Raw genomic sequence first — 23,768 nt, forward strand, 5'->3', positions numbered from 1 at the left:
TGCGAAGCAAGGTTGCACATTTAAATCAGTCTTTTGTAAAATAAGAATTTAAGCTATTTTTTTTTATCTCAGGCTAGTGCACTAACTTGTGGAAGTGTCCTTACTTTTTAGGTAGTGTATGATCAAACCAACAACTCTAATTTAATAATGATTAGATTGTGTTTCAAGTTGTACAACATTCTTAACATTCTTATGGTTTATACCTTATAATATTTGCATCCTTTTATCAAGTAGGCTTTGTGTACATCTTAAAATTACATGTTACAAAATGTTGACAGAAATCATAACATTTAAGCAAATCCTAGTATAAATGAAATTATGTAGGTTTTTTTGCTCATTTTGAAGGATTCTTAAAGTAGGTTCATTGAATTTCTAATGATGCACCTCATGGAAAATTATTGCTACCTCCTAACATTTTCTATACTTTTTATGTTATAAACATACCTCATTCATATCCATAATTTATGTGGATTTTATTTGAAATAAAGTTGTGCATAGTTATTATATACATTTAAATGATGAAGTTCTTAAACATTCTGCTATTTATAACAACTCAAGCTTTGCCTGATTAGATTAAGTTCATTTGTAAATATCCATCTGCAAAGGTAAAATAAAATGTATAGTTATCTTCACAACCCTTTGGAGTACCCTTGGATATACTCCAAAGGGTTCATGAACAGAATTTTGTTTAATTTATGTATGCTTTTTCATCATAAATAATACATTTTTGGTGATTTTTCAGTTGAGAGTAATTTACTGTGTTTTGGTTGATTATGTAGAATACTTTGAAATTTATTGAAGTCTGAAGCCTTAATGTGATAAAAATGTAAAACAAAAGAAAAGGTTCAACAGTTATAAATAACTTTCTCTCACTAGATTTTCAGTTTTAGTTTCCATGTCAACTACCATCTTCACCTCTGTGTTGTGCGCTACGAATAAAGACTTGCCTACTTTGGGAGCGTTGATTGCAGATCAGGGTGGGCACACAGCTCTGAAAGCTGTCCTCCATAGCACTCTCTGAGGGGAATAAGAAATGCCGTTACTGTTGACAAGCAAACCGTCAGGCTTTATCCAGTTGCCCACAACTCAATCAGTGGTTGATGTTACCCAGAGGAACCTCACTTACAACATGAAGCAGTGTTGAGCCAACTTGGGGAGTATTATTGTGAGTTTTCTTGCAAGCTATGTGCAAGTATAGTGTATGAACGTGGTGTTTTATGTTGCCTTGTGTCTCACCATCTCTCTGTGATATTGTTTGAAGAGTCAGAGTGATTGCCTGTGGGAGACAAAACGACTGCTTTGTGAACTGCATATCAGCACAGTAACCGTCCCTCAGCTGGGGGGCAATATCTGTCCCCTGGTTCAAGTGTCCGCAGGCCAACAACAGAGGCATCAAAGTGGAGCTAGCCAATGACTGGCATACACTTTTAGGATATTACTATATTTTCCTACAGCCTCAGTGTAATCCAAAATGCAGAAGCTTAATTGAAGTAGCACTGGAGCTCCCTCTGTTAACCAAGGCTGGTGTGAGGAAGCCCTTTTAAGTTTGATTCACCTGGAGGCCCCTGGTCTTGTGAGAGAGAGCAAGTGGGCGTTCGTTTGTTCATCAGGCTTTGTTATGCAGAGGTTTTTTTCAAACTCACCAAAGGATAGACACACTGAACTTCCGATCTTCAACACAATTAAGAAGCATCACCCCTTTTAACTGGCAAAGAAACTAATTATGTGTGTTTGTGTGTCTGAGGGAGTGAAGGACATTATCTGTGCACATTTTTATTGCATACATTTGCATGGGTGTGTGTCAGAGTTTGGGTGAACCACTTTTAGTCAGACTTGTTAATTACTAATTGGCTTGTTATGTGTAGCTTTAAACATACTGAACGCATTTACTCTGCAAAATATTTTAAGTAGCTATGCTACTTTTCAATTCCTTAATAGCCTTTCTTCATGTCCTTCATCTTTGTAGTGTTTTAAACTAATGCAAACATATAGGAGCCATTAAAACAAGATGAAAAATGTAACTTTCCTGCACTGTCTGAGACATGACAAAAAGAATCCCAACACACATATTGAGCTTCTTATTTGATAAGACTGGCAATAAATCACCATGGTAATGCCTCCTTATTTCTTTTGGGGTGGAGCTGATTATAAATTATTGCTAAGTCATTTAAGCTGTGCTAAATTATTAATCACCATCAGTCTATTGCTTAGATTTTTTTTATCCCACCACTGATTTTGTGTTAATTGAAATTATTCAAGCCTTTGATTCACAAAGGTCAAAACAAAGAGGGAAGTGATGGGACAAGGAATTCTTTCTTCTTTGTTATTTTTTGTTTCAAATGAAATTTAGTCAACAGACGGTCATGTCTGCTTCTGAGATTTCTTAACTATCCTACAGGGTTTTTGGAGATTTTCCACTTCAAAGGTAAATGTATATTACCATAAGTACTACAATGTATATTTCACCTGTAAGGATCAGAGTTTAACAAACTATCAGGATGGTATTTTCATAAACTATACTGCTCTATTCAGAAGGCAGAACATTTGAGAACACTTTGTATCAGTCTATATTTTTGCTTAGGACACTGTTGGAGTCTTGTTTACATCTATTTGCCTGACATCTGACAGTGTTGTGAATGGAGGGATATCACATTCAGGATTTGTTCAATTGAAGCTGGATCATTTTCTGTTGCTGTATTATTTACACTTTTAGGGGTGTTCCGTAGGGCTCAGTCCTTGGCACAGCATTATTTTCTATAAATATGAATAATATTGGTTACATTTCTGAGAAAAAAAATACTGATTATCAGAACTTCAATACCTCTACAGATGGCTCTTTGTTCTTTTTACGTAATAAAAATATGTTTGAACCATCTTTTTGACACTAAAGGCAGTTTCTTGCTATAATTTTTGTCCACCTTCATTCACTCTTCTAGTATTTAATGCAGTCTTTCTGTGTGTGATGTTATCAGTCATCTGCCACTCTCTAGTTACAGAGTCTGTTATAAATACCCCATGCATAAACATGGGGTAACACAATGTGTTTCCAATTCTTGTTTGCTACTCATCATTGCATTTTTGCATAACCCAAATTCCTTATCTAACTACCAGCTTGTTTGCGTTGCCTGTTGACAGCTGCAACTTTATTGCTGCTAATCATGTTTTGTAGATGATTATTACCTGAAGGAATTTTGTTTAAATTACCTTACAAACTACATTTTGCTCAGTTTGTAAGGTCGTTTAAAGCTGTACCTGGAATCCTTTAAAAATGTACAAATTCACCTGGACAGTAGCTCATATTTTTCCCCCCTCATTTTCATGGGGCTGCATAGCATCAGGAAATCTTCTGATAGCGATAATATTGGTAAACATTGTGATGATATCTGATACGATATGATCTGTACCTCTTATTCTCCTTTTCACTCTTTCTCATCTTTGCATCCTTCAAATTTTGACCTTTAGCGTTTTAGGTAATCTCATCTGTCTCCAGGGTGAGCATCGGTTGCCATGAGACTCTGACTGGCTAAGCATTACATTAGCATGTACTATATATGTTCATAAAACTTGGAAGGTCTTAGGCAACAGTGTTTTACAATATGAATGTTTCGCATACTCATGTTGTCAATGTATTTGTAACATATTGGGCAGCCTAACTTATTCAGATTGCATGAGAGCAGTGGGGGGCGTCTTAAATGTTTCTAAAATATATGCTACTGTTTGTAAAGACCCATAATGGTTTCTTTTTCTTCAGTTGGCTAAACAAAGATTAAATTGGAAATATATAACAAAAATACTGCAGCTTAGAACTGCTCCTCATAAGGCCTGCAGCAGCAGGTTCACAGACTAATGGACCTCATTCATCCTTTAGTCGGCAGCAAAACAAGAAAATGCACAATCTCAGGAAATAAAAGTACTCCCTATATATTTTTTTCTTCATAACTTTATCTAGATTTGTTCTTTTAATTTTATTCTTAGTGTTGCACAAATTATTTCTCAGATTGGACAATCTTCTATAATCAATAAAGACAACTTGTGTGCTAATAGAGAAAGTCAGTGTGGCTTAAACCCTGCTCTCTGGCTGAGTTTCAGTGAGTCTGACCTCAAAGATAAAGCGGGCTATGTCAGGCAGGTAGAATAAGGCTAGCCGACCAAATTGGCCTTGAGAAATTGAAAAGATAAAACATGTTATATCTGACATTGTAATGAATACTGGCAGCATGAGCAAAGACCCTTTATGTTCTAAATGTTAGATTAGCATCTGGATACAGTCCCGCCTATGATTGTTCGCATAGTTTCTTTTCATCAGTGAGGTCAGACCTCGGTCTGCTCAAATTTAAATCACAGTGAGCCTCAGATGTCTGTTATTATCCCACTCGAAGGGCGCTCACATTACATCTTCAGCGGAGTCCTGACCCTGTCACCTTGCCACTCGAACAATGCAGGCCGTTAGCTTGCTTCTCAAATCACCACCTCCTTTTTCGGCTCTAATGTTTGGTTTGGTTCAAGACCTAAAATTACAGGGTGGTGTAAGATAATATCAGAGCACTGAGTTATGCAAGGGTGTGATGCTGCATCGTTGCATAAGGACTGAGCTGAAGTTCACTTATTGAGGCTTTGGCACTTTTTTTTTTCTTTTTTTGACTATCCGCTTTGCATAAACTGTCTCCTCCACATTTTGCTGTCTGCTCCGCTGGCCACTGTCTCTAGACTCTGAGATCCTGTTTCAATTTTTATAGTTTTGCTTGTTTCCCTCCTGTAGCCAGCTTTAAAGCCTTTATTGTTCCTCTATTAATGTCGGCCAGATTTCTTTCATCCACATCCCATTCGTGCACCTCTGAAGCCCTTTATCCCTTTCTGTCCCGTCTCCACTGTGCGTCTGTGTGTGTATGTTGAGGAATGCAGCTATCGCACAACAATCAGCCTAAATCCCAGCCTCACGAAGACACTTAGAGACAAACGCTTGCACACCTGTCTTGTTTTTATGCCCTGTGGCAGGGCAGCGGTGTACTGTAGTAGGATGTGCTTGTGTGTGAGTGAGTGCAGCTGCTTTTGGCCATCCATGCTGCCTCCTCGTTTTCAGCTTCATTTCCCCCCCTAATGAAGATTCAGAGGCAGTGCAGCTACTGGCGCAGGGCAGGAGAACTGAGTGGAGGAGGGCGGGACGAGGAAAGAGCGAAGCACGAGGAAATGACAGCAGGAGGAAGAGGGAGGGAAAAATTAGACCGTGATGAAAGGGAGAGGAAGTGGGAAGATGGAGGGAAAACAAATGTAGGAGAAACATGAAAAAAGAAAGGAAGAAAGGATGAAGTTGAAAGAGAGCATCTACAACAGAGAGGGACAAAGAGAACGCTGATGAGTTTTGCGATAAAGATGACTAGAAAGAAAGTTACCCCCTCTATTTCGCTGTCTCCTAATTAGCTCTCTGGCTGTGATGAATGGCGCGGCACTTAGGACCCAATCGGCAAGCCGACCTTGTCATGTGTGCTGATGGGGTGGGGTGACTCTCACACCTCCGCCTCCTCTTTCCTCTTCTCTCTATTGTACCACCTCCTGTGGAAGCAGATGCTGCTAATATCTGGGTCTGTGTGTGTTTGTATGCATATTCACTCCTTCTCTGGGTTTTAGTGCGCTCGTATGTCTTGTACATCGGCATACATGAAAACGCAGCCTTTGTTTAATTTGCTGTGTTTTCTATATTTCAGGCTTAGATGTAGTGATATTATCATTGACGTTTGCATATATCTAAACGAGTACATCCTCAAAATCAGCGAATTCCTGTGAGTTTCAGAAATAAGTCTATTCCTATCAGCACGTGTGGTTATTGTGATGATCTGCTCTAGGTGCAACAAAAAAATAGAAAGAAATTTATAATACTGCTGCGCTCCTCTGTAGCTTGCTGCATCCGTTCCACAAAAAAATAAATTGAACTTTGAATATTAGTTTGATGCTAATTTTTCAGTTTGCCTTATTTAATTATTCTTGGTGTGGAATAATGAAATTAAAATTTCACGCCAAGTGTCTGAAAGTAACCCAGGTACTTTGGGTTATCTTTGGAAGTGATCTTTGGAGTGTAAATAAAATTGGGGTTTACTTACATTTTTATTAGTACCATGATTACCATCTTCATTACAAGATACAATTTAGGATATTTTAAGCTTTGTAATTAATTTTCACCTTATATTACCTAGACACAAAGAAACAGCAGTTTTGAGCTGGAATGAGATCACCAAATAAACTTATATGCGAATATAAATATATAAGAACTCCAAGTTCATGGAGTTATAGTAATATTTTTTGAGAAACAAAAATATAAGTGTGGAAATGAAAAGAAGACTTTTGGAAAAAAGTGGCTATCCAGGCTTTATTTCTCACCCCAAAGTAAATGCTTTATCCCTCCTACATTATACACTTGCTTTTTTCCTTCCTTCAGTGTTTCCTTCTTTTTTTTTATTTCTGAATATCTGATTGATTAGACACCTTTTCTTAAAACCACCATATGATAAATGTATTTTTTGACTACTGACTAGACCAAAGGGGTAAAACATTAAATTAGCCAAATCCATTTTCAAGAAAAAAAACTAAGAATTGAGCTCCACTTTTGCCTCTTTTTAGATTAAAATTGGATTCATTTTGCTGTTTTTGCTCTTTCTTTAATACGATCAACTTGATTTTGTTTATTTATACAGACACAAATCCACATATTGTGATAAACCTCCAATTGTCAGGTATATAATTAGCCTTAGCTAAAAAAAAAACCTCCAGGATAACTTTGAGCTAAAAGTTCAGTTTGTTTCTCATCTCTACTCCTTGCATAGGAGATCTTTTCCTCTATTTCAACATCTTTTAGATTTCAACATCTAAAAGCTCTGGAGCTCCTGTTGGTCTTTTCCATAACAAATAAGCAGTAGAAACAAGGATTGAAGTTTTTCATTCTGCATTCATATTTCTAGAACTTTAAAAATTCATGTGTGAATGAGAGAAAGAGCCTTAAAAAAGATCAGATTGCAATGCAGAATTATTGAACTACAGAACTGTCATTAGAGGAAAGCAGAAATGTTGCTTCAGACAAAATGCATGATTCATAGCAGAGTCAGTCAATCAGTGTGGCGTCCCCCTGACATGTTGCGACTCTTCTTCCCCGCAGAGCACTAAGAACTGGCGGGCTGCCGTGGATCTGACAGGACGGTTGTTGACAGCTCACGGTCAGGGATACGGAAAGGCCGGCCAGCCAACCTCTCACACCACTGACTCACTGCAGGTAGTGACTTCTTTTCATTCATCCATTCCTCTGTTTGTACCCATCGATTGCTGTGTTTCTCTTGGTTGCAGAAATGATAGGAAAAATGTTCTAAGTCACTGCAATCGAATTAGTCTTTAGCAGCAAATAAAACCCATTTAGTATTTAGCATTAGTACTGTTAATGTTAGATTTCTTCTTCTGATATACATCTGCAAAGGTTGAATTGCATTTTATTACAGATAACGTTTAAGTGGCACTGCTCAGAATGAAGTGTATAATAATTGATCTCAAATGAAAAGATAAAAACATTGCTTTAGGTTGATAAAAAAAGAGTTGTTTTATCTATTAAATCACATTAGTTTGATAAATTTGTTTGTTTTATGCTCCAGCTCTGGTTTGTGCGGCTGTCCCTTCTCACCAAGTTGAACCTTTTCCAAAATGCTGAACTGGAGATTGAACCCTTTGGCAACCTCGACCAACCAGATCTGTACTATGAGTACTATCCAACTGTTTACCCTGGGAGGAGAGGTACGAGCATATTCACCACATTATTTTCTGGCATTAACATTCTACAGTACTTTTAGTTTTGACCACACAGGTCAGATGCTCAAAGTTAAGTGCTCCTCAGCCGAACAACCATGATTTTTTTTTTCTTCAAAATTACTTTTCTATTTTATTTGTCCAAAAGCTTTTCCATGAAAATTGCTTACAGAGAACTTGAAGTTTAATAGTATTTTAAATAAGAGCTCTGAAAAACTGAAAGCATGCTCTCAAAGAAGATTCTGCATTTTAACCAAGTTCTTTGGAAACGCAAGCACACCACCACTGTCCTATTAAATATTCAAAGAAAAGTTCTGCCACAAGCTTGATATTAGACTGTATCATTGAGAAGCTCCAACAGCTCTACTTGTCTCCAGCAGTTCTTTGGTTTTGTTTTTCCTCTTTTTTCCTCTGCATGAATTGCTCTCTAATGTATTCCCATTACTTTGGATCTGCTTCGCCCCTCGGGCTACCACAGTGAAGGCAGCAGCAGAGACACAGCTGCACATACACAACATTTGAAGATTCACTGCACAGCCTTCTAAAGAGAGCACCGATTGACTTTCCATTGCTCAATATTAAACGCTTTATGCCCTACTAGGTGTTCAGAGACAAACTGGCGTGAGTTGTTGCCTGGCATCAGAATTCGAACATGTCTTTACTCCGGCTCTTGCATCGAATATCTATTACCCGCGATCACATTCTGTGTATGCCTTAAGTCATGACTGCCCCATGTATCTCTCTTCTAAAGGATTGAGATCGACCCAGCACTCAAATAAAACAAAAAGTCGATGTTTGTTTGTTATTATTTTGTTTATAAAGTGAAAACTTGGAGACAGTGGTAACTTCACTCTTTCAGTGGAAGCGCTTAGGTAGGGGTGGGCAATAAAACAATAACGATATCTGTCGCAATAGACTTGTGATCAATTTTAACAGAAAATATGTCCAATAGGATGTAGAATTTCATTAATCGCCAATGTTTAATGAAACATTAAACATCTTGCATTTTGGGAGATGTAGGCAGAGAAAAGGCCTTAGTCAGTCAACAAGGTTGATGTGATCAACAACCACTCTTAAATAAACTAGCAAAAGCCTAATAGGTAACATCCGCAGTAGCAGTTTCATGTTGTTCCCAACATACTCAGATATTTTTTACTCCTCAAAGTTCTGCTCCCTTGGTTTACTCAAAGCTTTATGCTTTTATCACAAATATAAAAAATCTTAGTTCTTTGAAATAGATCATTACCATTTATTTTGACTCACCCAAATGGATTTTGTGTAAAATGTTTTGGTTTTTTTTCAGATATGTTAAAACCAGCAAGCAGAGACAAAATTATCTTTGGCCTGCTAAAGTTTCTAAGAAGAGGCTTTTTTTTGCCTTGGTGTTGTGTTTTTGTTAACATTCATTGCCCTCAGAAATTGAATGAACAGAATTTTAACAGTAGATGACACTGTGACGTGGCACTAAAGAAAAATATTACCAAAACTTCACATCATCATTCTATTGCTTTTCTGCTGTCTTTCTGCCTTTCACATGGGAATTGTTGACATATGGTTGGTATGAAATTTTCCATGTTCTTTTTTGTGTCCTCTAAAGCCTAGAATGAGAAGACTCCATAAGTACAAAATGCTAAAGAATCTAAAGGACCAAAATTATTTTTATAGAAAAGTTTGTAATCTGTTGTCTTTCTGTCAACCTAACCATCAGAATCAGACTCTATTGTCATTGTACAGAATCGCAATGAAAATGTTTCTGATCCTTAGTATCTAGCCTCCATAGAAAGCTGTGTGACTGAGACTAAAACTAGAGCTTTTTCCAACGCAGTAATATGGTATCAGTAAAGAAGGTTGATGGGAGAGTCTGCCAACCTGTTTCTTTAGCATTGTAAAGAACTGGCAAGCACATAATAAGCAACAACCACAGTGACCTGCTTGTAAATGTTGAAAAGACAGGATCCCTGGTGTTATGAGGACTACAGAGTTAAGACATGTCCTAGTTACAGCAGCTATTCATTCACAAAAGAAGCATGCCTAGATTATTTTATTTTAATGAAATAACTATCCATACTGCCAAAGAAACTTTCAAAAAACACCAAATTCTAGCTAACAAAAGTTCTGGCCGAGAAGTAAAAATGAAATTTTAATCTAATTCCAACTACAAGAGCCCAAAAAGACTGAGTAATGAATCACTTCAGAAGATAAAACTGTGTAAAACAGGACAGAATCGCAGACGGTATGTGTTATGGGGGAAAACAAGAGTGTATCATGGCCTCCATTTTTAGATGGCGAACACCAGCGGATAGAGAATATAGATAGAAATTGAGATACACACTGGCAGAAGCAGCAGCCAAAGATGGAGTAGCTCGCAGAGTTTCAGATCAGATGACAGTATCAAAGAGACCCTGATCAAAGCCTGGGGACTCACCTGAACACAGGCTTTTGCTCAGGGGTGTGTGTGTCTGTCTGTCTGCATTGTGTGTGTGTGTGTAAGAGTGTGAATGATGTAGAGGCAGGCAGAGGGATGAGGCAGGCAGATGAGTGATGGAGCTGTGCGGCACACAGAGATGGAGAGATGAGAGGCTTTAATAAGCAGCCATACGTAGCTCGGTGCCATCTGTAGGTTCCTGCCTCCAGGGCTGTGTACAGTCTGTGTGTGGGTGGATGGCTTTATATTCTCATCTTTCTGTCTCCACTCTCCTGCTTCGTTCCCATCCCACCCCGTTCCATATTGTCCCCTCTTCCTCACACATTCTCTCCCTCCCGTTCCTGTCTTCCCTCCACCCATCTCCACCCTTTTTTGTTGTTGTTGTTTTTCATCCAGGCTCAATGGTGCCTTTCTCCATGCGGCTGCTGCACGCCGAGCTTCCCCAGTACCTATCCAAACCCCAGGAGGCTCTGGACCGCCTGCACAACCTCAAAACTGTCTGCCTTGCTGTTAGTGAACGCACACGCACACGCCCACACACACACAAACACACAGCCTCAAGATGAAGTTTTTAGTCTCCTAACAATTTTCGAAGTCCCTAAACTTCCCTAAAATGTTGATATTTTAATTAATCTGGAATGCACTGTGTCTTGAAAAATATGTATTTTAGGTCTGAACAAGTACAGAAATAAGAAACATGATGTATATAAAAACTTTTTTTTCTTGCAAAAGCAAGAAAGATTCATTTCTGCAAAAAAAAAAACAATTTAGTATCTGACACAATCATTTATGGATTTCAAGTTTCTATTTTGCTTATTGACATTCATTCAAACATTTATAAAAGTAGCATAATTGTATAACATTTCTGAGTGGTTAAATAAGCCTCTAAGCTGTTGGAAATTCTAAAATGAACATGAGATTTTCTTAAAGATTTTAAGATTATTCCATTTTCTCAAAGATTGTGTTTACCAATAGCAGACTTAATATTTTAATAATAATGAAGTTTTAAGTTAGCATAACATTAATGAGCATTAAAAACTATTTAACACTGGAATTTGAAAATAATAATAAAAAATAATTATGCCTTAAAGAATCTTGGTCCTAAACCTGGCTACGTAAATGTTCTGACAGAGTAGGATTTGGACAGAAAAGGTACTTTAATTTAATTAGAATTACTTAAATTATTTAACTTTTGGAAGATGAAAATCTTAAAAAATAACTTCAGCTTTAATTAACTGAAATTTCTTTTTAGCTACTTAGCTGATGCTATACAACCACATATCTTTCTTAAATATAGAATGGATATGTTCACTGGATTTATATACAAAGAAGTTACATAGAAATAGTAGATATTAAAAACTGACCTCAAAAATTTTCCAAAGAAAATAATAAAGTGGCATTAACTGTATTAAATATTATACTAAAAGTTTTTGAACTAATAAATGTACACCTCAAAATATATACATTTATATATATATATATATATATATATATATATATATATATATATATATATATATGTAGAAAAATTATGTTTTTGGCCACCCCAGGTAGAGAAATGAAAAAGTCTTAAAAACTGAACTTACAGCCAGATAAAATTAGTTTTTTGTCCAGAAAATAAAAATAGGGAGAAATCGGCCAAGACACTGATGAACTGAAAATATCAATATCGATGTAATTTATTTTACATGAATTATTAGGGGGTACGAGTAAGTGTGGCATTGAATGAGTATTATAAAATAAAATATGTGTGTGTTACATTTTTTTAGACTATATTTAGTTAAACCTTAATTTTAATATTGCTTTTCTTGTTATGATAAAGTTTCTGCTACTCAAAGACACTTTTTTAATGTTTTAGCAGTTGAAATGTAAATGCATTATTTTGTTTAAAAGTATGTATTAAACAAGATTTGGCTTGAAATGAAGATTTCCGTATTTGACTTAAACCTGTTGTCAGTAATTGTTATGAAGTAAGCTGAATGATAGAAGGTGTAAAAGTTAGGTTATAACGGTGTAAAAGTTCAACTCAGCTCAAAGTTATTTGATTTGGTTTGTAGCTTATTCTTTACAATTATTGTTGAAAATTAAATTTAAACAGTAATGGTGTTGAAAAGTTTTTTTATTATTATTATTTGTTGAGACTTGCAGAAACCCTGACTTAAAAAAAAAAAGCCTAAATATAATCTGAGAACTCATTTTATTTGTTAACATGATTGTTCTATTTAAAATGCAGGCACTAATTTAAATCCCCTGCCTGCACAGATACTGGAAAACCTGGAGAAAGGCTTGGCAGAGGATGGCAGCATGATCACCCTAGCACAGGAGAACAGGCAAGGTAAGCAAACACACCGCAGAGAATCCGACCTGGCTGCGTTCCCAGACTGCATCGCATCGTGGGAGGAAAGTCAGGTCACGGGCCTGAACAGTTAATCCAGATGCACACCTGGCGCAGGACTGCAGCATACCTCAGCCACACATACAACCACCCAGTCTCAAGCACACACCTATGCAGTAAAAGTGTTTAGCCCCTCACAACTCCGCTGCTCTCACTGAATGTTAAATGTTCTCTACAGCTCTTCATGCCATTTGGATCAATACGGATCAATCCTGCCAATCCACTCACATCTGCACTGGAGTGTGCGAGGGAAATTTACCCAGATCCACCTCCACGCAACTTGAATCTGACCTAGAATCGGGGCCATGTAGCTTCTAAATACTTCTTCAGCATCTGTTTATCAGTTCGAAAATGTGCCCACCGATAGCTTCAGCTGAGCTAAATACTGGAAAATTAGCTGGGTGACTCATGTATGACTGTATCCGTGAGGGCGCCTCGGTTCAGCCGGCTTCTCCTAACAAAAGCAGCGTAATGGCTGTGTCCTCTTTCTCTCCTACCCACACAGACAGTCGATAACGCAGGGCCTTGCCTTCACACATCAGAACCCCACTGAGTGATTAGCTCTTCCCTCAGCTCCGTCTCCCACAAACACAGTGATGAATAGTAACAGGCTCTTCCCACAGCAGACAAAGAGGAAATGTGCCGCAGTGTCTTCCTCAGCACCTCGCCTTAAAATAACCCAGGTGCTACAGCTGGTTGTAATGAAAGGGACGGAGGAGCGAAGAGTGTGGAGGCTTTTCAGAAAACTAGGATATCTCAGGAATACCCAAAAAGCGATAGGAGAGAAAATAGAAAGTCATTGAACCCCTCCCTTTTTCACCGTGTCTCTTTCCTGTTTATAGCATCCCTAAAGCTGTGGAGGTCTCGTCTCAGTCGGGTCATGTACTCCATGGCCAACTGCCTGCTGCTGATGAAGGTGGGTGCGTGTGTTTGTGTGTCACTGTGGGTGTGAGTCTCCGAGATCTCTGATGCCAGGCTGGTGGTGGATTCACAGTGAAATCCCCACAGACTGACCACTAATTGGATTCTTGGTCAGAGAAAGAACGAGCGGAGAGCAAAGAGGGGGGAGGTGATAGTGGTGTGGGTTCAGATCAGGCTGAAGAGAGAAACACAGTGCCATCTACTGCAGAGACACGAGATTACAGTCAGTGCAGTTTCATTCCGGACCTGGATTCTGATCCCCAGCATCCCGGTTCTGCATTTTAGGATTGCAAAATCCTTAAATTTGTGAAAAATAGCCAAAATATGCAAATAGCATTTAAATGACCTTTCAGAAACCTGAAGAATTTTAGATCAAGAACCTCGCAAAGTAAATTCTGCATTTTTTGGAATCAAAATGTAAATACTTCTCCTTCAAAAGATCACAAAAACCTAAACAAAAATCTGTTGTTTTTTTTTTTTTACAATTTAGGATTTATATGAGGGATATAAATGTTGCTCTGTAAGTTTTTCGTTTTGTCTTATTTTTCTTTGCTTCACAACAGTTCGAGTCCTTCTAGGTTTTCCTGATGATCAGTTCCCCAGGCATCCTGAAGAAGAAGATAATTATAATAAAAGTAATGATAATGTAGAAGTAGTTTTTTAAACAAATGACAAACATCCTGTAAATCCAACAGAATCTTTTAATAATTTTTTTTTTAATTAAAAAATTGAGTTTAGAATGCTTTTTATGCAAGACCCATGACTCAGAGATGGGTGAAACATACAAAAAACTGTACAAAGAAATGTTAAGAAAATTTGTGAAAAATAGCCAAAATATACAAATAGCATTTAAAGGACCTTTCAGAAACCTGAAGAATTTTAGATAAAGAACCTCGTCAAGTAAATTCTGCCTTTTCTGGAATCAAAATGTAAAGAAATGAAGGTTCTGTCCACATTAAACTCAATTTAAAGGCAAAGTCAAACGTTTGAGTGCATTCATATGCACATGCATGTTCAGTACACTCCTCCCGTGCCCCCTCTCTCAGCTCGGTACACACCTAGTCCACACACACCCCTGTCTGACCTCTTTGCATCTTGTCGCTCAGCTTTCAAGTCACCAAGTGAGTGATGCGTCGCAGCACATCGTCGGCGTGGGTGGAGGGTCTCAATGTCCTGATAACTGTTTGACTATGCTCTTTCCAAACTCTGCTCTGTGTATCTCTCTCCACCCCTGTATTTTGTTTCACTCCTTTTCCACTCATTGTTCCCACTCACTGAATGCAATCTTGGAACCTATTTGTCCTCAGGACTATGTTCTGGCAGTGGAGACCTATCACTCCATCATCCAGTATGAACCCCAGCAGAGAGTGCAGCTGCTCAGTGGAATCGGACGCATCTTCTTGCAGGTCTGTGCATCACCAGATGGACGAATGGACTATAAGACTCCCTGGACACAGAATTAATTATCCTAGCTTTGCACAGTATGCCTTATGCTCCAATAGACCAAAAATAAAAACCCCTTTATTTTCTCTTAAAGAGGTTTTGATTAATGTTGTGCAAATGCAAGACTGTAAACCAGTGATTCATATTTGTCTTTTTAAAGGCAGGAATGGTTTGACTCATTTTTTATGTTAGAGGATTATTTTTCTTTTGACATGCAATAAATATATTTTTTAAAGTGTTAATGTCTTTCAGCTTTGGGTTCATGCTAAACAAAACCCCCTGAAAACAAGAGGTCTATGCAGCTCTTTCTCAGCAACAACATTTTATTGAAAAATGTTGACCCTGCTATTTTTGGCAGTCAAGCAACTTAGTTGTACTTGTTTAATGACTTGACCATAATGCCACCTTTTTAATATTTGTGCTGCATTAAACAAGTGCCACCATATATATTACAGGCATAGAGAGCTTGAATGCATGGTACTTTAAAAATTAGCAAACACTTATTGCAGTCCAAGCTGAGTGGTATTGTGATTACCATAAATTTGTGAGAGTAAAGTTACAAAGAGCATTTTGTTCCAGATGCAACTTTCATTTGTCTTTCATCTAACAGATGTTTTATGTACATATAAAACACCGCTAAACGTTTATATGTTTATATCAACTACTCTAGCAAAACTGTTCTGTTGAATTTTTATGTAATATTGTGGTTTGTTGCTGCTGGAAGCAGATTGAATAACTTAGAGAATGAATGGCTTTCTATTCCAAAACAGTGTTTAGATCTTTTTTTCTGCAAGGATGTTTCTTCCTTGCAGATTTTTCTTCCTTCCCTGTTTTCTTTAGGTTTTTTTTTTTCAGGCAAAGACATAGATCAGCAGTTAATGTACAGCTGCTTTGTTATTTCCCAGATTGGAGATGTGAAAACTGCAGAAAGATACTTCCAGGACGTGGAGAAAGCCTACGAGACGAAAGGGAGTAACCTCAGTCACGCTACATGCGTTCTAATGAACAGGTACATGCAGATCAAATGTTTCGCACCTATGGATAAAGTTTGTGCTGATCTGGGACAGAATACACAAATTTGTGCCTGATTTTCTAAACAGGAGGTAGCATCTTTGCTCTCTAGCCTGAGGTGGTGGAGAGTATTAAATAACACCAGCATGTGTTAATGATTACTTCAGTAAAAGGTCTGAACTTTGGGTGATTGCGACAATGTTTTTTTCCCCTTTTTTTGGTGTTCTGTTGTGGATTTGCTGCTGTTTTTTGAGTTAATTGAGAGGAAAGTTCATATCATCAGAACTACAGAAATAATCTGAAGCAATGTTTTTAAAATATTAAAATAAAAATTAAAAATGCTAATTCATCCTCTGGATTACAGTGAAAAAAAACTAGTCTGTGCCGTGTGACCAGCAGGTGGCAGTGTGGATCATGTTGCAAATTAAACGGAATTGGTTAGCTAGAATGAAATTCTGAAGTAAGATGCACAAAATTACAGAGTAATTTTTACAGGAATTTATTTGAACTACAGTGATTTGTTTTTTCATGCCAATGGCTGTTATGTGTTTTATGTACCCTGAAATACTAATGGAAGTATGTTAACATCTAAGAGAAATGCAGGGGACAACTACTGTTCTGTAACTCAATCCTGAACTAAAAGAAATTCCTATGTTGGGAAAAACTTGACATTTCATGTTTTACCTGAATATAATTATTATGAATTGGTCAACATGAAATTGTGATAAGAACTTGAGTTTTTTCTTTTGTTTGTTTTGTTTTGTATTTAGACATATTTAAAAAAAAAAAAAACAACTATACAGATAACTTGATCTAAGTGCCTTTGTGTTAAATTAATTAATCAAGTTCTGCTGTGTTAGCTAGCCTGTAGACCACTGCTCCCCAGAAGCATAATTGTAAAACAGCACTACCTGTGAAAGAGAGATCGATGGTGCTGTCTTTAGTTTGTCTTTAGCCAGCTGATCTGCAGTGTGCAGCAACAAAGTGGACATGGGCAGTGGATGAATAAAACGATTGGCTTTTCTGTTTCTTAATTTGTGAGTATAATATCTGAATGTAACATATTTCTACCTGTTTTTCAGGGCCTTTGTCTACCTCAGTCAGAATAATTACACTGAAGCACACGCAACTTTCCTTGAAGTTTTAAAAATTGACCCAAAAAATCCAGTTGTAAGTATAACTATATAAGTATTAGAGTCTACACATTAGAAGCTTTAATTAGTGTGGTTGGATTTTCTGTGTTTTACCCAGTGGAAAATACAACATTTCAAATATCTTTGAAATGTCCAACTAATTTCTATGGAACGGCCTTTTGTTTTTTTTTTGTTTGCTTGTTTTTTGTTTTTACAGGCAAATAACAACGCTGCAGTGTGTCTCCTCTACTTGGGCCGGCTAAAGGAGTCCTTGGGCCAGCTGGAGGGCCTGGTTCAGCAGGACCCCACCCAGTACCTCCATGAGAGCGTCCTCTTCAACCTGACCACCATGTATGAACTGGAGTCGTCGCGCAGCACGCAGAAGAAGCAGGCGCTGCTGGACGCTGTGGCCTGCCGGGAGGGAGACAGCTTCAATGCGCAGTGCCTCAAATTGGTCTGAGAGGAAAGACAACTGGGAGAGAACTGTGGTGCTGCTGCTGCCCCGTGTTAACGACGGGTACTGCAGCTCTGTGTTCAGAGAGGAACTAAGCCGTCCTCCTGTGGGACAGTAAAACCAATACTTGCTGTTCAGTTTCAGAAATGTTAAAAGGGGACGTTTGAGATCGGCTTTTATCGCACTAAAGTGGTCCAGCGCTCCTGCCATGTGAGCAGTGACCCAGAAACAGTCCTCACACTTACAGCATTTTGAGACTGAAAGAATTTGTGGTGAATGTGCTTATTTGTTCTGTTGTTTGTGCTGCAGCTCTGCATAAATACTGAGGGAGTGAATGTCTGGGTCCAAGGCAAAAACTAATAATAGTAATAATCCAACTATGTAACACGTGAGCTTTTTAGACCACTTTGAAATCTGGAGTAATGTAAAAGAAATTACATTAGGGTCATGTGAGGGCATCACTGCATTAATCTGGCTGTATTAATGCAGCCAGATTAATGCTTCTTGTGTTTCACTGATACACAAGAAGACTTGACTTTTAAACCAGCGTTTCTTTTTGTCACTACATACTTCTCTCCTGTGTAAACAGGGTTCCTACCCATATTTCCAGACTTTATGCAGACTCAAAATATTCCGAATCCTCAGTTCTTTTTAAGACAGGTTTTAAAGGTATAAATAATAAAAACTTACATTTCCAAATTGGTCTGGATTTAATGCAGAAGTTTAAACAGAAGACAGAAACAAATGAAACATGGACAGATGGACGGACAAAAATACAAGAAAGACAACAAGATGAAACACTGAAAGAAGGATGGAAATGAATAATGATGGAGCCGACATACTGGCAAAAAGATGGAAGAATGAATGTATGGTTGAACAGATGGAAGGAAAAGACTCTTAGTGAACAGAATAAGGAACGAGTCTGGTAATATTAATGTTCTTTCCTCACCCAAACCTAAAAAGCCTCTTAAATAAAATGCATCAGTTTTCCAGACTGCTTAGGAACTGTGTGCAAAAAGCTTTTCTACATCCAGACACTGATCAGACTGAACCCTCAGTTTTATCAACTAAAAGTTGTTTCTTTGATGGTTCATTCTGACCTGAATACAGTAATGTTAGGTTTTCTTTAGCTCTGCTCCAACCATCAGGTTGCATGTGTGCAACACGACTCAAAATCTTCTGGATGGATCTGCGCTTAAATTTGAACTAAATCTGGGATAAAGCTTGATCCACATCAGTGATTTTTTTCTCTCTCTCTCTCTCTTTGCCCCGCTGGAATGTGGCTCTCTTTAGGCCCGTCTATTTAAGCCGTCACATGACCCTCTGCTCAAAGATCATTACAGCAAGACCAACCATGAAAACAGCCCCATCTTCTGTAGTCAATTCAAAAAGACACAACAGGCTGCTCTCTAACATCAATAAACACGTTTCCCAAACATTCCTCTCAGTAAATATATTTTAACTGAGAAATTCAAAATTACAAAAAAATAAATAAAAATAATGTATATGATCAGTGTTCAGAAACTTTTAGTCAGGAGGATGTGTTGTTACACTACAGGAGCTGCTGGCTCACAGTGAGACCAGGCCTGGGCATTATCCTGAGCTTCAGACTCCTTTAACTTTTTAATGCAGCTACTACAGGATTACCACTAGATTTCATCACTCCCGCAGTGAAAATTAACAAGCCCCTCAGATTGCATCGGTTTCATTCCCACTGAATGGAAATGTAAAAATATTCAAAACCCAAAGTTGTACATATCTGAAGTGTTGTCTTAATTACCTTATCGATTTGTTTTGCTTTTTCTTCTGCTGTTGTCTTTATGTTTATCATATTTATGTATAAAAAGAGCTGTTTTATCCTGAATATATCTATTGTGTCACAGTAACATGCTGGAATTAATAAAAATAGAATAAAAGACATTAGCAGCAGATTTATTTCTAGTGTAATAAAAATGTACATTGATTTGACATGAACACCATTTTGTTTATTTTCTGAGCTTGGAATTAGAAATTAGACTCATGCTTTATTTATTACAAATGAAGGCACTCATCTTTTGTTGCTGGCAAAGTCACCTTTTAGCGAAATTACTTCAAACTTCTTCACCTCAAACCCAGGTAAAATAAAAAGCATAAGTATCTAAAGAAACTAATAAGTGACCCCTTAAAAAGCACTATGTAATCTTTTAAACAGTGCAGCACAAATGAGTAATCTGATGCATTCCACTTGAAGATCTCATTCATCACAAATTATCAGTGTACATCTTTCCTCATCAGTCCTCTTATGAACCTGCTGAGGTCAAACTGAAGGAGGTGGTTTTAGTGTATTAGTTGGGAGGGAATCTCCAGCCTTTAAGGATCCCTGCAGCGAGGCCACATATTTCTGCCGGATGTCGAAGTCATCTGCCGGCCGGTTGTAGGCCTTCCACACCGGCTCCCCGACAAACAGCCGCATGGCTTTGGTGAAGTTCTGCAGAAAAAAAAACATTCTCAGAAAAGCCTGACTGACGTCCCAGTTTATTGTCTACATAAACAAAACTGCATGTCATCAACAACTTATCCAGTTCACACATATTAATTAGGTTCTGTGTAATGATTAAGGGAAATCGTCAAAAACACGCTAGCAAAAATGTACTTAGAACTTTGGACAAATGCCTCTGTTGGCTACGGCTTCAAGACGCCTCCTTCAGGTGTCGTTTTGGTCCGTTCTTCAAACCCTGACGGTTTTGTAGGCCTCTTCTATAAACTCTAATCTTTAGTTCTTTCAGTAAATTTCTGACTCATTTAATGCTTTTGCCCGCTTTGTATATTGCTAAATTATTGAATTATCGGGTGTGTTTAATCTGCGATGTACCGTCTCATCCAGGGTGAAGCGGTGGTAGATGCCTGCCGGCAGGGTGATCAAGTCTCCCTTTTTCATGGCGATTCGGATCCATCGGTCCTCCTTGTCCCGGACATCAAAGTAGGCCTGCCCGTCCAGGATGTAGCGGATCTCATCATCCAAATGTAAATGCTCCTCATAGAACATCTTCAGCTGAAGCATAAGGTATAGTAGTAGAATTAGTATTTGAGACAATAGTAGTGCTACTAATGATGCTGCCTACATATGTCTATATCAGTAAGAATTGCAGTATGTATTGCCAGAGGGTTGTCACCCATCCTGTTGGAAAAATTATCTAAGTTTATTAAAATTATGAGTTTATATGTTTTCATATTATTATTCTTTTGTGTTTCTTCTTTGATCCCTTTTCTTTTATGGTACATTATTAGCTGTTCTTTGGATGTCTGCTTGAAAATTAGAAACCCTACACACTCTTCTTGTTTTATCAATGTTTGTTTGGAGATTAGAAATGCTCACTCACTCTTCTGGTGTTATCAAACTGCCTGTCTTAGACGAGTCAGCTTTGTGTATTGTAATAGTGTCCCAGGACATCCTGTGGCAGAGTTCTCTGATGAAACTATCTGGGTGACTATGTGAAGCAACCCAACCCTCTTTTCCTTGACGTGATAATAAAAAGCAGCTGAGAGGTGAGAGCCGGTGGAGTTGATGCCAGACAGTTGTTTGACTGCGGTTCTCCGTGTCTGGCTTCTCTCCCCTCTTCGGCAAAAGAGTAACTTGTGTCTCTGGTTGATTCCTTGCAGGCTGGGAACGAAAATAGACCCAACACATCCAAACTCATTACTAAAGCACATATAAAAACCTGCAAGCTTTAAAATAACCTGTTTCAATATGTGAGTTTGTCTTTGTGTTCCTTAGTAGTACTGTCAAATTTCTTCACAGCTTCTATTGATTTCTTTTTTTGTGTGTTTGTTTGTTTGGTTCCATGAAGATACTGATGCAGGTCTTTTCAGAATTTTTCATTGTTGAAGTGCCACTTTCAGCAGCGGGTTTGGGATTATTAAAAGAGTCAAGATTATGGATTGATTGACAAGCATGAAGAAATATTAAGCTAAGAATGCTGGATCACTTATTCTCCCATTAATTAATAATGTTAGAAAGACATTAAATATGTGGTCAATTTAATATTCTGATTTTTTTTCTGAATATAATGTATATTTATTCCTTTATTTTGTTTTTCATTTAAAAGAAGCAAATACAGTAAATAGTACTTCAAATCTATAAAATATACAGATAGGTGTAATGCATAGAGGTTTTGAGCCAAATATGATTTAAACCCCAATCTCTGGTTAGGCCTTTAAGGATTTTAACATTAAATGTTTATAACATACTTATTTCAACAACTTATGTTGTTCACTCATGTTTAAAAAGAACATTTAAATTTTTTGTATCTGTAAAGATGAATTAAACTTTGAAAAATAAATCTGGAATATGGTCATAACTCATGCATTAAGAGAGAGCATAAATAAATATGACATTAAAAAATACAATTAACTGCAGTTTACTGGTGTAGTTAAGTATGATTGACAAGTTGTTGATTTCTTCTGTTTGCAGGGCTTCGACTACAATGTCTTATCGGTGTCTTTGTCCTTATTACAACAAATCCTGCTAAATGTCATTACATCTCCTAATTGCCCATCCTGATGGAGTACTCAAAAGTTGTACTCAAGAAATTGCACAACTTCCAAAATATCTTTAGACAAGTGGAAGTAAAAGAGTTACCTTTTCCTCATAGTTGGGTAGTCTGTCCCTTTCAATTGTAATAATGTCCATGTAGGAGTATCCTTGCTCTTTGCGGATCTTTTCCAGCTCTGGATCTGTTTCATAGGTATCGGCGTTCAGCTGCAGGGACACAGTAAGCAAACGCAGAGCTGCTCAGAACGGTTTGATTTGTGTAATTAAGACGCTGTGAGAGTTAAAGTGGCTGCATGATTATGAGGGATGTACTTCTGTCTACTGGTGTCGAGCAGCAGCTGAGGAATGCGTGTATTTACTTTCCAGTAGAAAACTCCGAGCTTCCTCAATTCGTCCAGGGAGACGGACCGATTCGGGTTCAGTCTATGGGGCTTCCTCTGGTCCTCGTCCGAGCAGTTCATGTACCAGGCTTCTAAACCCATACTAAACGAAGGAGATCTGCGATAAATCCCTGATATCTGACAAATGTGCATTTAGGACTAAAACTCATGTGACTGACGCAGTACTGCGTCTGCTTCTTCTTCTTCTTTTTTATTTTTATGGCGGTTGGCAAACAACTTATAGGTGCATTACCGCCACCTTCCAGATTGGAGTATGAATCAGACGTTTACCTATTATAATCTCCCCATAATGCCCGTTCTTCTTAGAAAACAAAAAAATACTGCTAAAAACTACATCCCCAGATGATCTCTGAAACAATTCCCTAATATCTAATTTATTTTTATCCCTACTTAAATTTCTAAGTAACACCTCTCTTTCCTGAACATATTTATTACATTCTAAAAGAAATTGTTGGACTGTTTCTGATTTTCCACAATAGTTACAACAACCTTTACTATACTTATTAATTATTTTAAGACTAATCCTGTATGTCCAAATCTTATTCTAGATATAACATCTTTTTCTTTTTTAATTCTATTACATTTCCTTAATTCTCCAACTTTTTTGGATACTATAATAAAACCTAGCATTGCCTCCTCTATCCCACTGTTTTTGACATTTCTTCCAGATATACATTTTAATAATATTCTTTACCTCATTTTCACTTATTTTAATCAACAATATTCTTTTTTGCAGCACTCTTAGCAAAACTATCAGCCAAGTCATTTCCTACCACACTATTGTGGGCAGGAATCCAAACTAGTTTAACATGAGAACCATAATTTTTAATCCTAAATATTGAGTGACTTATATCCAATATAATGCACTACTTGAATCAACTGACGCAGTACATCTTGTTGTCACGGATTAAACCAATCACAGTGAGATGTCCCGCCCAGTTGTCTTTGATCGATCCCATCACAGAGTGAACAAATGCTACGTTCAATTATATCTGAAAAGTCATTACATAACTCTGACAAGGAGCAATATAACTGAATTTATCTTCAGATGTGAACATGTACTATTTCCATATTCACTACATAATTAAAATGTAGCAATTCAGACATTTGGTCAATTTAATATTGATTTCACTCAAAACGTCACATCTAAGCGTAGAAGCGTATGTTTAAGGGGCGTAACATAAAGCTGCATGCGAAATCAGTGTGTCAGGGTTTAAAATAAAAGTCCCACCAACTAAGGGCATTCATATCATCAGTATATGTAAGCCTCTGACC

At 37.6% G+C, this 23,768-nt stretch overlaps 2 protein-coding genes across 4 annotated transcripts in view; one reads left to right on the forward strand and one right to left on the reverse strand.

Annotated features, from left to right (window-relative positions):
* trappc12 (trafficking protein particle complex subunit 12) overlaps nt 1–19,062 on the forward strand; it is a 30,044-nt gene extending 10,982 nt beyond the window's left edge. For both annotated transcript variants that reach the window (XM_028000225.1, XM_028000226.1), the window contains exons 4-12: nt 7,145–7,258; nt 7,629–7,767; nt 10,601–10,713; nt 12,467–12,539; nt 13,442–13,515; nt 14,828–14,926; nt 15,869–15,972; nt 17,057–17,144; nt 17,325–19,062. In XM_028000225.1, the coding sequence (XP_027856026.1) occupies nt 7,145–7,258; nt 7,629–7,767; nt 10,601–10,713; nt 12,467–12,539; nt 13,442–13,515; nt 14,828–14,926; nt 15,869–15,972; nt 17,057–17,144; nt 17,325–17,567 (1,047 nt within the window). In that variant the 3' untranslated portion in view covers nt 17,568–19,062. The remainder of the gene's footprint in view (nt 1–7,144; nt 7,259–7,628; nt 7,768–10,600; nt 10,714–12,466; nt 12,540–13,441; nt 13,516–14,827; nt 14,927–15,868; nt 15,973–17,056; nt 17,145–17,324) is intronic.
* Nucleotides 19,063–19,477: 415 nt separating this feature from the next.
* On the reverse strand, nt 19,478–22,700 carry adi1 (acireductone dioxygenase 1). Of its 2 annotated transcripts, none has more exons than XM_028000228.1 (4): nt 22,452–22,700; nt 22,180–22,299; nt 20,413–20,592; nt 19,478–20,028 (listed from the first exon to the last, which is right to left on the reverse strand). In XM_028000228.1, exons 1-4 carry the CDS (start codon nt 22,623–22,625, stop codon nt 19,858–19,860), a joined length of 645 nt encoding a protein of 214 aa, XP_027856029.1. In that variant the 5' UTR covers nt 22,626–22,700; the 3' UTR covers nt 19,478–19,857. The 2 variants fall into 2 exon arrangements, with proteins under 2 accessions (XP_027856029.1, XP_027856030.1); XM_028000229.1 differs by lacking the exon at nt 19,478–20,028 and adding an exon at nt 20,921–21,201 and having other exon boundaries at nt 20,459–20,592.
* Nucleotides 22,701–23,768: the final 1,068 nt, after the last annotated feature.

Source organism: Xiphophorus couchianus, chromosome 19, assembly GCF_001444195.1.
Source record: "Xiphophorus couchianus chromosome 19, X_couchianus-1.0, whole genome shotgun sequence".
Classification (NCBI taxonomy): domain Eukaryota; kingdom Metazoa; phylum Chordata; class Actinopteri; order Cyprinodontiformes; family Poeciliidae; genus Xiphophorus; species Xiphophorus couchianus.

What these genes read in the sequence shown, in the direction of transcription:
- adi1 (XM_028000228.1), bottom strand. Translation starts at nt 22,625, where the DNA reads ATGCACATTTGTCAGATATCAGGGATTTATCGCAGATCTCCTTCGTTT. An exon ending in TCGGAGTTTTCTACTGGAAA is followed by an intron (nt 22,300 to 22,451) that starts GTAAATACACGC and finishes GTGTCCCTGCAG; the next exon opens with CTGAACGCCGATACCTATGA. An exon ending in TACCCAACTATGAGGAAAAG is followed by an intron (nt 20,593 to 22,179) that starts GTAACTCTTTTA and finishes CTTATGCTTCAG; the next exon opens with CTGAAGATGTTCTATGAGGA.